Source organism: Spinacia oleracea, chromosome 1 (genome assembly GCF_020520425.1).
Source record: "Spinacia oleracea cultivar Varoflay chromosome 1, BTI_SOV_V1, whole genome shotgun sequence".
In the NCBI taxonomy this organism is placed as follows: domain Eukaryota; kingdom Viridiplantae; phylum Streptophyta; class Magnoliopsida; order Caryophyllales; family Amaranthaceae; genus Spinacia; species Spinacia oleracea.
Genome location: NC_079487.1, coordinates 80,687,097 through 80,700,514, shown reverse-complemented (window position 1 = coordinate 80,700,514; position 13,418 = coordinate 80,687,097). Strand labels below are relative to the sequence as shown.

Here is a 13,418-nt window from a genome sequence, read left to right as displayed (position 1 = left end):
CAGTTTTTCTCATTGTCGTTAAAAACTGAATGACCACTCCTATATTACTAGTCGATTGGGTGTAAACTCACAGGAAATCCAATTACACTTGATCTGACAACGTCACGCCCACGAGGGACGAGGTCACGCATTAGCCTCGTGCTTTTTCGACCCCCTCACAGTGGCGACTCCACTGGGGAACGTTAATGAAATACTCGTGCTCGTAGGTAATCAAAATAGCCAAAGGGTGAAACGGTCCTACTCCGCGTTTATTTCCTTATCAAGTTGGGACGACCTGAAAATCAGCATATTAATGTGAACGGACAGAACCGCATAACGAATCTCGGCTCCCTTGGCATGTTTCATCTCGGGAGTTGGGACTAAGGATACCCATCGCCAACCGGGGGGTGCATACGCTTCGAATGTTGTCCACTCGGCACTTTTCGCTAGTAGTACACCCGTCCCAAACCCAATCGCTCGCCCACTAAGGTCCCTCTCATTGGTGCATGCCCCCTTGGCTTACATCGTGATTGGCCTCTTGGGACGAAATTTGTCTGTTGAATGCACTACCTCGACCGGGGCATGTGTTGGATCTACGATAGAAGCGGTACCAAGCCGACGCAAATATTACCCATAGAAGCCTAACATAAACTACGTGACATATTATTTTTGCTTCATGTTGTAATGTTAGTTATGTGTAGCGAATTATGTGATTGTGTTGTGATTGTGTGTGAAAAATAACGCTAGAAAACCAACGACCCTAAAAATTGCCCAAACATTCATAAACACCAATTGGCCAAAGAGTTATACCTAAATACGTGTCCCGCAGTCCCGAGCGATCGCCACAAAAATAAGCGACGCCCAGGACGGCCTGTAACGGATCCCACGACGCTGCATAACGCGCAAAGGACGTTATTGGGCAAGCACGCAAAATTAAGTCGTATGTACAAAAAAAAATAGACGAACAGAATACGATTACCAGCCAGGGACGCATTTTCAACGCCCCTGGCTGGGCGCCAATTATTTCATCGCCCTTGCTGGGCGCTGAAGTTGCTGCTTGGCCTTTTGGCCAGGCACCGCAGCCTCGGTGCCCTCGCACAAAATATACGTAGCAATAAAAAAATTCATAACAAATTTTCTACGAGGACGTATGAAAAAGGCACTCAATTCTAAAAACGACTTATAAAATAAATAACTCCTTGCGTCGTCATTAGGCCCCCTATGATGACAATGTTCGGCACCGAAACCAAGCATGCCAGTTAATATAACTTTGAATGTCACGCGGGCAAGTGTTTCGAAAACCTAAAGAATGACCAAAAGAAAAGCCAAAATGTACCAACAAGAGTGAGAATAGAAAACCGATAGGAAGAGTCAAAAGTCTAGACTAAGTAATGCTTAACTATGGGCCTAAACTTTAGCTTGTCTTATGCATAGGGCTGGTTCTGCCACTTGGCGTCGATCTGAAAATCAAAGGTTAGTACGTCTCGAAGATACATTACCAACACAAGGTTTAGCAACTCCAAGCTCCATCCGTCACTCCCCCTTTCAAGGATCTCCGATTCCCCAACCTCGATTCGCACCCTCAAACATGTCCATGGAAAAGCTGCGGGACCAAATGGCCCAAATGACCCTACTTATGAATCAACTAAAAATGGAAAACGAATCCTTAGCGGCTGCGCAAGCCAAACATGGCCTCGATAACGAGAAGAAGATCGAAAAAATGGTTCTGCAGCAAACTATGGGGAGCAAGTATTTCTCCCTCGATCCCGAACCTTTTCCCGGCAAACTACCGGAAAAGTTTAGTTCATCCGACTTACCAAAGTTCAAAGCCACGGACAATCCCCGTGATCATCTCTTGAGCTTTGTGAATGCCATAAACTTGAAAGGTGTGGACAAGTCCATGTATCTGCCTGCCTTTCCTTTGTCCTTGGAACCTGTGCCCCTCAAATGGTACTACCACCAGGACCCTAAGCTCTTCCCTACTTGGGAGGACTTTGTCAATGTCTTCATCAAGCAATACTCGTCGAACATGGATTTTCAAGTTACCATGCGCGAGCTGGAAGTCCTCTTCCAAAAGAAAAATGAAGGTTTCACGACCTACTTCGCTAGATGGAGGGACCAAGCGGCCCAACTAATCAATAGGCCTCCTGAAACTGAATTGGTCCAAAAATTCATTGACAACCTAGACCCAGCTTATAAACAACATCTTAGATACTTGGGCCTTGACACCTTCAAGAGGGTTTACGATGTAGGAATAAAGATCGAGGATGACCTCACAAAAACAGTACAAAGCAAGCCTGTATACAAAAGTAATACCTACAACAGGGGCCACACGCCTCAAGCCCAAGAGGTCCACGCCGTAGAAGAAACACCAACCCGAAGGAGCCCCGGAAGGTGGACCTGAGACCGAAAGTTTGCCCCACTCGGGTCGACTCTAGTACAAGCCTTCCAAAGACTAACCAAACAAGGAAAACTAAGGCCCATAGGCGCCATACGCGACCCTCCATTCAAAAATAAATACTGGGTCGAGGGCGCCCGCTGCGAGTTCCATCAAGGAAATGGGCATGATACTGAAAACTGCTGGAATCTAAAAAACACGATCCAGGATATGATAGAGGATGAAATAATACCCCTCCCTAACGTTGGCAAACCCAACAACAACAAGAGCCCACTCGGCTCTTGTCACATCTCTCTCGATCAACCGGAAAATATGAACTTTGACCCTACGGTGTATATTAAGCCCCAAGGTGCACCACTCGCCATGGTCCTATGGATCGAATCAAGAGAGAAGTGTGCGGTGTGTGGGATGATGATGCTGAAGATATCTACCTGTCCCAAGTATCGGGCCAGGACCTCTTTACTGAAACTTGGCCCGGGCATGCTCCCATTGACACCACCCCTCAAGAGCCCGAAGTTGACAATCTCACTCGGTCCGGAAGGGTATACCAACAGGATATTCGCCCACCTCCCGTGGACGACATCCCAGTCAGACAGACTCCTGAAAACATGCGGCACACCACCGTCGCAGAAGTCATCGAAAATCCTTTCTTGAAGCAACTAAAAAGAACCAAAGCCGAGATTACCATCTGGGATCTCATGTGCACTTCAAAGGAACATCGTGAAAAACTTATTCGCTCACTTGACCTCATCTCAGTCCCTACGGACATCACACCTGACTCGTTGGTTAACCACGTCACGAGAGATGTTGAGGAAAAAGCAATAGTTTTTACTGACAAAGACTTACCTAAAGAAGGAGGCGCCCACAATAAGGCTCTCTATCTAGTGGTTGGATGCAAAGGACAAAACATTCCCCTAGCACTCGTAGATAACGGTTCAGCGGTAAATGTTTGCCCATTGCGAACCGCCCATTGCTTGGGGCTAGGAATTGATGACTTCCAAACCTCCACGCAAGGGGTGCGAGCCTATGATAACTCTCGAAGGCCTGTGTTGGGAAAAATCAACCTCACAATACAAACAGGGCCTGTGGCACGCACCACGGAGTTTCAGATAATTGACATCAAGCCCACTTTCAACCTCCTCTTAGGGCGCCCTTGGCTCCATGACTTAGGAGGTGTGGCTTCTACCTTGCACCAGATGGTTAAACTTAACCATAACGGGGTAATTCTGGAAATACGCGCCCCTCCTCTCGACGTCAGTTGTACTATGGTCGAAACGACCGATGCTGCAGAAGACCTTTACGGTTTTCAAGTGGATGAAGTCATCCAAGTCATTGAGGACTACAATTTAGCATTTCTAGACCCGCGAGCGTCCCGGGTCATCCCTAAAATATTGCTAGCTCAAGGCTATTTCCCGGGAACTCCATTGGGCATAAGGAAGAAGAACAACATGTTCCATCCCCCACCCAAAAAAACTACTCCCTTTGGTCTAGGCTATACACCAACGGAGGAAGATATTGCTGACCACTTGTCTAGGCTATGCCTTAAGCCAGCCAAGACAAAACAAGCCACCCTTCTTCCCCCATACCAAAGAACCCTTAACGGTATGTTTGTCCGAGAAGGAGAAGAACACCCATGCTGCGACTTCCCTGAACCCTTTGTTCGGAATGGCCTGCTAAAACCCGGATTTGAGATTTTCCATGACTGTCACACTATGGATGAGGCACCCCACCTCACCAAGACTGAAATAGTTGAAATATTAGACGACCAAGCTCTATGGACATTGTTTAACGAATCGAGGCCTATGGAGGACGAGACTGTAATAACTACCCTAGCCCTACAAGATGAAGGTTTCAATCCAACCCGGTAAATCACTCCTATATCAACACCAGAAGAGACCGAGAACGGATGGGTGAAGACATATCAGTGGGTCAATGCAAAGGGAATATAGTTCAAGATGAGTACAGGCGAAGGACCAAAGTTCTACGAGACTAAACCAAAGGCTTGAGCCATAGAGAGCACTTTAGCAAAACGCCTAGTAGTTCTTTAGATGATAGAAAAAAATAAAACTCTAGAGATGGTCCTAAGACCCCTTAGAATATAGGCCAATTTATTTCAGTGTGTTTTCCTTACTTTATTAATAAAGGCGTAAGATTTCTCCTAAAAAGAAATTGCTCTAACACAACAAGCACTAATCATATTTGCAAAAATAAAATCAAAAAAATATAAGGAAGCGACCCACTTTAGGCCCAATAGCAAGGCCCACTCGGTCTTGAATCGTGACATCAAAACCAATTCTCGAAATCCACAAAATAGACCGTACCTCCAAGACATAAAGGTCAATCCGTGCAATCATAAAAATCAACCCATGCAACCCAAAGAAATCAAAGGAAATCAAATCCAAAACGAATGCAAATGTTGCTTAAAAAGAAAATTAATAAAACGTAACCCCACCATACCCTTCATTAACAACGCACACCTCAACCCACCCAAAAGCCCTACACAAAGATCTTCACATCTTTCGCACCCTAACTCTATTTTCAAAGCCGTTTTGAGTCAAGAATAGATAAACTTAATCCGGACGAAAATGCATTTCATGCTAACAGTCCAAAAAGCTTCCGAAATAGTGTCAAAATTGATTTCTGATGAATAAAAAGTAAAACAAAACAAAGAAAAAGAAATAAAAGAAAGAAACATGTGAAAGAAAAGAAGCAGCACGCCAAAAATCACCCCAGAAATCATTTTCAGCGCCCAGAACTGGGCGCCGAAATCATTAACGCCCTAGTCTGGGCGTTGAAACTCTCTGCTTGCCGAAGTTTACCCAGAAGTGCTCGTCATTTTATCCGCACATACACGAAAAAATAACAAACACTTGGGGGGGGGGGGGTACAGCACGTGTTCACGTATTCAGATATACATACCACAAAAAAAACACATGAAAAAAAACGATGCGCAAAATACATGTACTCAAAAAAAATCATAAAGAAAATTTCGACTTACGGCAAAGCAGCAGATTAAAATAAACTTCGTCTATTCTACCGTTTCAAATAATATGTTTCCATCTCAGAACATACTTATCAAATTCGGCATCCTAGAATTCATTCTAGCTAGAACTACGCGCGACCTGATTCTAAGTGAAAGTTATTTAACAAGGATACGTAGGCAATCCTATTTATGGATTCGGTCCAATCAAATAAAAATATAACGTGCATAAGTGTTGGAAATGAGCAAATAAAAAAGAGAAGCAAAACGAGAACAAGAAAGCAAAGAAACCAGAAAAATAAAATTACGCCTTTATTAATATTTAAAAATAATAAGAAGGAAAACCAAAGTGCTAAGGAATGAAAAAACAAACACAACTGAAATAAATAAAAGGCACCTACACCCTAGCAAGAACTACACTACTCGAGTTCTTCCGGATCATCAAATAAAGTTTTGTAGAGGGCAATGTTCGCAGGGTCCACCCCCACGGGCTTATGCGCTGCCCCTATGTCGATCTCCATAAGAACAGGCTCCTTGACACTAACTTCCAAGGATGCCAAGGCCTCAGAAACATCTTCAGTCTGAACAGCTATAGCCCGCTCAGCCTCAAGGGCACAAACAATAGTAGGGTAAGAATTATCGACATCAATTCGATCAGCCACTGGTTCTACTGGGGGCTCAACTTTCCTAACCCATACATTATTCCGACGATGATCTCCGCGAGAGCTTGCATTTCTTCTGGGAACAGCAGGCCCCTTCACGTTAGGTACCTTTTTAGGCCTAGAACTGGAACGAGGAGGAATTTCCTTTCGCTTTCAATCAGGACGAGCTTTCACAGTCTTAATGCCGTTTTCGCGAGGGTTAGCAGGATTACGGTTTTCATACTTAGCCCTACCTCGAGGTATCAAAAGTTCAGCCGGCTCTTCATTTCGAGCCTTAGTTCTCACAGCCTTATCATCGGAACTCATCCACAACTTATAATTCTCGGAAAGACCCACAAAGCCATCTGTAGTCACGGTCCAACGCGGGAGGCCACCATAATACTTAGCCCACGCTTGAACCCGTGCTCGTGAAAAAACCGCTACTTTAGGTGGTACCGTATCAGCAAATGGGATAGTCTGCCTTAAGCCGTATTGTCGCATGACTCGGTAAGGAAAGATGTAAACATGCCGAGATAATCCCAACAAAGAAATATGAACTAACGTCTCGGAACCCCCCGTCATATTAGTCAAACCCCATCACGGTACCACCCACTTAATAGAGCATATGCCATGAGTAAAATAGGAGGCCCATTCGGCCTCGTCCTGGCCTTGGTGCAAATACTTTCGGTTGCCTAAGGCTATAGGGCGATAATGTTTAGGATCGGCATGAGCTTCTAGAAGCCTAAGTCGTTCCATGAGCCAAGTCTGCGAACAAAAAACGGGTACGATCAGAAAAATAATAAGGCCTGGGATGCATTTTCAACGCCCAGGACCAGGCGCCAGAAATTCCGACGCCCAGCCCTGGGCGCTGAAAATCAGCTCCAGGCAGAGGCAAACGAAAAGAAAAAATAATTATATGCGCGCAAATAAACGATCAATTACCTGCAGCAATAGGGGGCTCCCCTTAAAATTTTCAGACTTGACATCCTTCTTTAACTCATCCGCACCCAACAAAGTCTCGGCAACAATCAACGGCATAATGGAATAGCAACTCTCCATCTGACTGATCAGGGGAATCAACCTTATGTCACCAAACTCACCATTGTTATTCGGCAGTAAATAGTGGTTCAACAAGCAGAATACAAGTGCCTGGATATTCAATTTCTGTTCAGTCATGTTTTTACTAGGCCTAAAGTGATGTTTTGCAAGCTTTGCCAAATTAACCTTATCACCCACAATGATCTCAGCAAGCGTGTCATCATCTAGTCCTAGGAAAGCCCCTATAGTTGTTTTACCCTCTTCAACAGTGCCAGGGGTAGCAGGAGTAGCATTGGTAGGATAACCCAGGATTGCGGAAAATTCATCTGGCAAAGGGCATACCTCATTGCCCCGAAAAACAAAAACATGGTGATCAGAATCCCAAAAGTTTAGGGCGGCATACAGAAAGTTATAATCAATGTTAATTTGTTGTAAGCCTAAAAGTGCCTCTAAGCGGTATCCTTTCAAAAAAACCTTTTCTGTAGAATTAAGGGTTCTAAGCCAGCGCCTAACAACTCGTTGGAGGGAGAAAGGATGAATCGACATGGCAAGTGTAGGAAAAAGATAAAGCTAGATAATTGTAGGAGAGAAGAAGTTGGCAGTGGTAAAAAAGAAAGACGTACTTAATCCCCTATACATACACGAAATCATCCTGATCCCATTCGGAAACGCATTGAGAAATCTGGAAAAATAAAAAAGGCTGCTAAGGTAGCATTTTCAGCGCCCGAGGCTGGGCGCCGAAATATCTAACGCCTGGCCTGGGGCGATGAAAATGCAGCCCAAGGCCCAACTCTTCCAAAACGCGAACCAGGAAAATGCCTAAAACCGTGTTAGTAAACACAGGGCCCTGTTGTAATCAAGATCAAGCCCAAAGCACTTTTAGAGCCCAAATAGTCAAAGCAAATGTCGAAACTTAGACTCGTCTCAAAAAATATGTGTACATTTTTCAAAGCAATATAAAAAAAACGTATAATAATCAAGGTCATTCTTCGGAACAAAAAAAAAATCATTACGTCGTTGGTTTCTCAAAATAAAAGCGTTTATTTGTCAAAAGATCAATCCGGGCCAAAGTAAGCTCGATGTATTAATCATTGAAAAATGAAGCAAACTTTGTCGCCCGGAAAATGAAGTCGCACTCCTCGATTTCATCAAAGTAGCATACCACTACAAAGGTCGCTCGCACTTACGAGCACGATCCAAACACGATCAATGACGTTATAAAATACGCACTTTTCTTGGCAAAGAGCGACCACCAAGTACGAATGCTTGGGGGCTTGAAAGAAAGAAAATATACGATGCAAGTTGAAACAACACTTTCAGGCTGCGTCCCGTGCTTGGACAAATTCAAAAAGACGGACTCGACCTCAAGGTAAAGGTCTCCGTTAACATTCGCATATGGTCCCACCAGTCATTCCGCAAGGACCCAAGTAATGGCATAACTAGGCCAGTTCTAAACGGTGACATACATCCTATGGGCCGCAAAGACTTTTTCAAAACCATGAAAGGCAGACGGCCACGAAACGATGGTCCGTTTAGACACGTTGCCAACCCACATTCAGGTTACAACTAAACCCGAACATTTCTCGAGAGAACTCGCTCTTACAAGAATGAATGAAAAATTCTCAAAAGAAATCCCAATGATAAATGAAATAGGTTCTGGCCCACCTCGATCGGGCAGGTTCGCGTCAGAACCATGCGAGTCCCAAATCAAGAAAAACGAATTCAGGTTCGCCCACCTTCAGCGGGCGGGGTTTGTGTCACTAAAACGCGCAGGTCCTCAGTTTTCGAAAACAAAAAAAAAATAAAATAAAATGAAATCTTCAAAAAACAGGCTCGCCATCTTCTGCCGGTGGGGTCTACGTCACAAACCGCGTAGGTCCTTATTTTCAAAACATCAAAACAGATTCGTCCACTTCTATCGGACGGGGCGTCCACCCTCAGCAGGACAGGCTCGCCCGCCTTCAGCGTGCGGGGTCTGCGTCACTAATCGCGCAGGTCCTTAGTCGCTGCAGCGATAACTTTTCCTGGTTTCCCTTTTCCAAAAATCAAAGGATGGTTTATCTTTTTCCAAAAATCAAAGGATGGTTTATCTTTTTCCAAAAATCAAAAGATGGTTTCCCTTTTCCAAAAATCAAAGGATTGGTTTTCCGCTTTCCCAAAAAAGAGCGATGTACTGGATTTTCCTTCGTTTTACGTCCTCTAAAAATAAGGGGGTTTTCTCGTTTAGCTAACCCTGAAAATGAGAATCTTTAAAAATATTTTTACCTCGTGATCGAGCTTGGCCAGGCCTGGTTACACTTTATAGCTTTGATTTCGAAAACGTCTGTAGATACTTCCAATGACAAAGTGAGGGAGTTTCTATACATCTGTAGGTACTTCCAATGACAAAGTGAGGGAGTTTCTATACTTAACAAATTCCAATGACACGTGAGGAATGTGTTAACACTTCAAGTGATGACCCTTAAGTCAAATGTTATCACTCGAGGGCTCGTGAGACCCTCGCAAAACAGGTCACATACACCATGGCTTGTTTGACGCACTCCGTCTGATACTTTGACCATCGTCTTACTCCAAGACTCGGTCAAAGTGGGGGCTAACTGTAGACACCTGCTTTTGTCCCCATTCCCGAAAGGGGAGGTTCAATGATGAGAACATAAATCTCCGCTTGGCAACGCATCTCCTATAAAATAACGAATCTCAATCACCCTTTCATTTCAGCCAAAATTGCTATTTATAGAAACCTGCTAAGAATAGTAACTGCCGTAAGAAGTAGTTTTTAAAAGTGGCAAAGTCATAAAAGATAGAAATATGTCAGAATTAGGTGTTGCACTCCAACATAAGTCCTAAAAGAGATAGAATTGGCAAAAGGAATTCTATTCCTGTTATAATTCGAAAATAAGAGTTACGTATTAATTAAATTCCTAACGAACCTAGAGTTCGTAATGGGCCCAGACGCATTCTGTCATAAGTTAATACGCACTAAGAAACTCGGATAAATCTCAAAAGCTCCGTGTTTAAGAGTCCAGATCTGACAAAAGGCTCAGCCCAGATCCTATTTTCAACGCCTGGGTCTGGGCGCCGAAATCTTCGGCGCCCAGCCCTGGGCGCTGAAAATACCTGGGACCGTATCTCCGAATTCTTTTTGGATTCGTATTCTAAAGATCTATCTTTCCACAAACTCTTTCCCTATAAATATAGCCTAAAAACCGACGTGAACACAACACACAATTCCATAACCTGAGTATTGACTCTAGCCTTAAGCCTAGCCTCACGCTGCGAAATTGATCCGGCGTTCTGTCGCAATCGACCCAAAAGTCGAACAGAACGCGTCCTACCCCTTGTAGCTGATGATTTAAGCCTAAATACTGGAACACTGCTTAAAAATCCGAGATTCGTTAAATAAAAGGAGAAATAGAAAAGCCAAGTGGTTAGTTTTCTGAGAACCGTGACGCACCTCTCAAGGGTGCGTTGTAATGTGTCCCTTATATGATTTAATCACTTTCATCACCCTTTTATAAAATTGTCAAACTATTAACTTGATTGATCTATCACGCCTAATAAGATAATACCTTGGACAATTGAATTATCATGCTAGGTACCTTAAATCAATCTAAATAATATAATCACGATCGATTTAGTGTTATGTGTTGCACATTTCTAAAATCAATTCAGAATAGTTTAATAGTTTAACGCATGTCCCTTCAATTATTTATGCTGAGCTAGTAAGGATAACCTGCCTCTGGAGTTATCGATGACCACTCCTCTCGGTAGTTACAGTCCCCCGAACTCTCAATCTCTGCCCTGCGGGTGTACGTTGAGCGATCCCCACACCAGGGATCACAAGGGAACCTATGGCCGTCGTGGTCGAACATAATTGCACTCCCTTTATGTCACGATAACCGGGTTTTGTCAGTTTTTCTCATTGTCGTTAAAAACTGAATGACGACTCCTATATTACTAGTCGATTGGGTGTAAACTCACAGGAAATCCAATTACACTTGATCTGACAACGTCACACCCACGAGGGACGAGGTCACGCATTAGCCTCGTGCTTTTTCGACCCCCTCACAAAGCCCGACCTTCTTCACTTTTCCCACAGGTGAAAGAGCATGATTTTGATCATTTTGATAAATAAAAGTTGGAGTGATATTTTCACCGGGCTGAACTTCTCAGCAATGCACTACTAAGATGATTATCCGTTAGGTTGTTCGAAGATTCACTATCATCAACCTCTTCCATGGACACTTCATCCTGCACCGTTAATGATTTTTCCTCACCTTGCCTTTTCAAACTCTCAAGGGTGCTCTTATCACCACCTTTAACATCCTCCTCCCTTAATAGAATTATGGACGCAGGCAACCTCTCTCCATGGACTTCCCCCTCCTTAGGTGGCAAATGCCTTGATTTAGATGCTATCCGGATAAGCATAAGGGAACCCAATCCGGAATTCACACATTGGACAGACTTTCATGCAATTAATTTTTTATAATCCTTCTTTGAAATAGAAACAAAGGAGCCAGCCTTTTTTCGGTTAACAAACCGATATTTGGACTTGTAAGATTACAATTCTTAAATATGGGGGAACTTACATCATCCTCCATAACTCCATCAACTAACACTTCAACATTCTTACTCAAAGTACTATCATCTCCTATGCCCGAATTACCCTCTGGGGCCATATCAAATTTTGTAACTATAGAGCTATCATTGTTGGAATCAGACTCACTATACTCCATCCCATCATCCCTAGCCACATTTGCCACCATAGTTAAAGATATCTTATCACCAGAACAATCATTCAACAACTTATCTTCCACTATTATATTGCCTTGTTCACTACCGTTCTCCTCCACACTCAATATTGTATGCTGTCATTTTGGATCTTACTGTAAGTTCCTGGTTCTTTAACACCTTTTTTTTCTTTGGGGAGAACAAACCAATTCCTAGTCCAACTGGAATACCACCTTGAGAACGAGATTTCTGCACCTTTTCAATGACAAAAGGCTGAACTTGCACAAGTTTTTTATCTACTTCACAATTTGAAGGATCAATTTTATGAGTTGTTAACAAGTCCCAGTATGCCAAATCCCTTCTACCTAATTCAATATCAGCTGAGGATCGCCCGAATAAGTTCTTAACACTATTTGGATTAAATTCCAAGATGATGGAGCAAATATAACCAATAAGTTCAAATTCATTTCTCTTATTAAAACAAGCAGCCAAATCCAACAAAATACTCCTATCCTCTTCCAAATAAAAAACATACCAAGCAAGTATCAACCCTGCATATCCATATTTCTCCAAAGCATCCTCTTTGCTCCCACTCTTGAACAACAAATTCCCTTCTTCCTTTAATCCTTTGGAAAGATCCAACACTTCTCTTGAGCTTTCTGACTCTACAATTAAAGAAATCAAAATTTCATCCTCTTCCTTTATATTATCTCCCTCTGTAAGAAGTTTATTTACCTCACCCCTAAAATTTTCATAACCTACCAAAGAACACATCTTTAATTGAAGAAAAACAGAAGATTGGAAAACAGTTACTAATCGAAATAGCAAATTTGAAATGGCTACCAAAAGAAAGAAGAACAACGAAAAAACAAAAATTATTATTTCTTTTAAGTGAGGAAATGGTAGATTAAGAGGGGCATATTTAGTCTAAGTATGCATTTTAATTAAGTGTTTATTTGCTAAGTATTTTTCATGTGAATACGTTTTAAGCTTTGATCATGTTTTGTTTTGCTTTATGTGATTAATTGCATCACGATTCATGATTAAACATATACTTGTGCATTGCAATTGTTTGACTCCACGAACTTAAATTTCTTTCTTTCGGGGTTTAAATTTTGGGAACGCGTAGTAAGACCTTAAGCTATGTGCTTCAGGGAGTATGTTGCCTTCAAAATTATCAAACTCAAGTCACCTCGAGAAGCTAAATAGTGAGCCACCTCACCTCTATGTGAAGAAGATACTGTTTGCATGCAATTATTTTGCAACATTGAAGGACCTACCTTATCTAAGGAATGGAGATGTCATTTCGAAGATGATTATTTATCGCTTGCCTTACAATTTTTCCTACATAGCCCTCAAGGAAAAGTTTAAGGATCTGCGCCAGACAGACGATACCCCAAACTGGCTTAAATATGGTACCAGAGATGGTAGGTGGAGGTACGATTCGGAGGTGATGACCACGATTCTAGAACTAGCTGAGAGATGCTTTGAGGATGGCAAGTTTGCTGAAAGTGCGAGTCTAGATGATGAAGAGGGCAATGATGATGATGATGATGCCATGGAGAGCAGTGCTAATGGTTCGGATGATGAATGTCATTGAGGTAGAGAATCCAAACCCAGTCATCCCCGATCCTGTCATTGAAGTATCTAG

The 13,418-nt window shown here is 42.8% G+C and overlaps 1 protein-coding gene across 1 annotated transcript; it reads right to left on the bottom strand.

Moving 5' to 3' along the window:
• Nucleotides 1-11,872: 11,872 nt before the first annotated feature.
• Nucleotides 11,873-12,541, bottom strand: LOC110775008 (70 kDa peptidyl-prolyl isomerase-like). Its single transcript, XM_021979612.2, has one exon. The coding sequence runs from the start codon at nt 12,539-12,541 to the stop codon at nt 11,873-11,875; it is 669 nt and encodes a 222-aa protein (XP_021835304.2).
• Between the last annotated feature and the right edge of the window lie 877 nt (nt 12,542-13,418).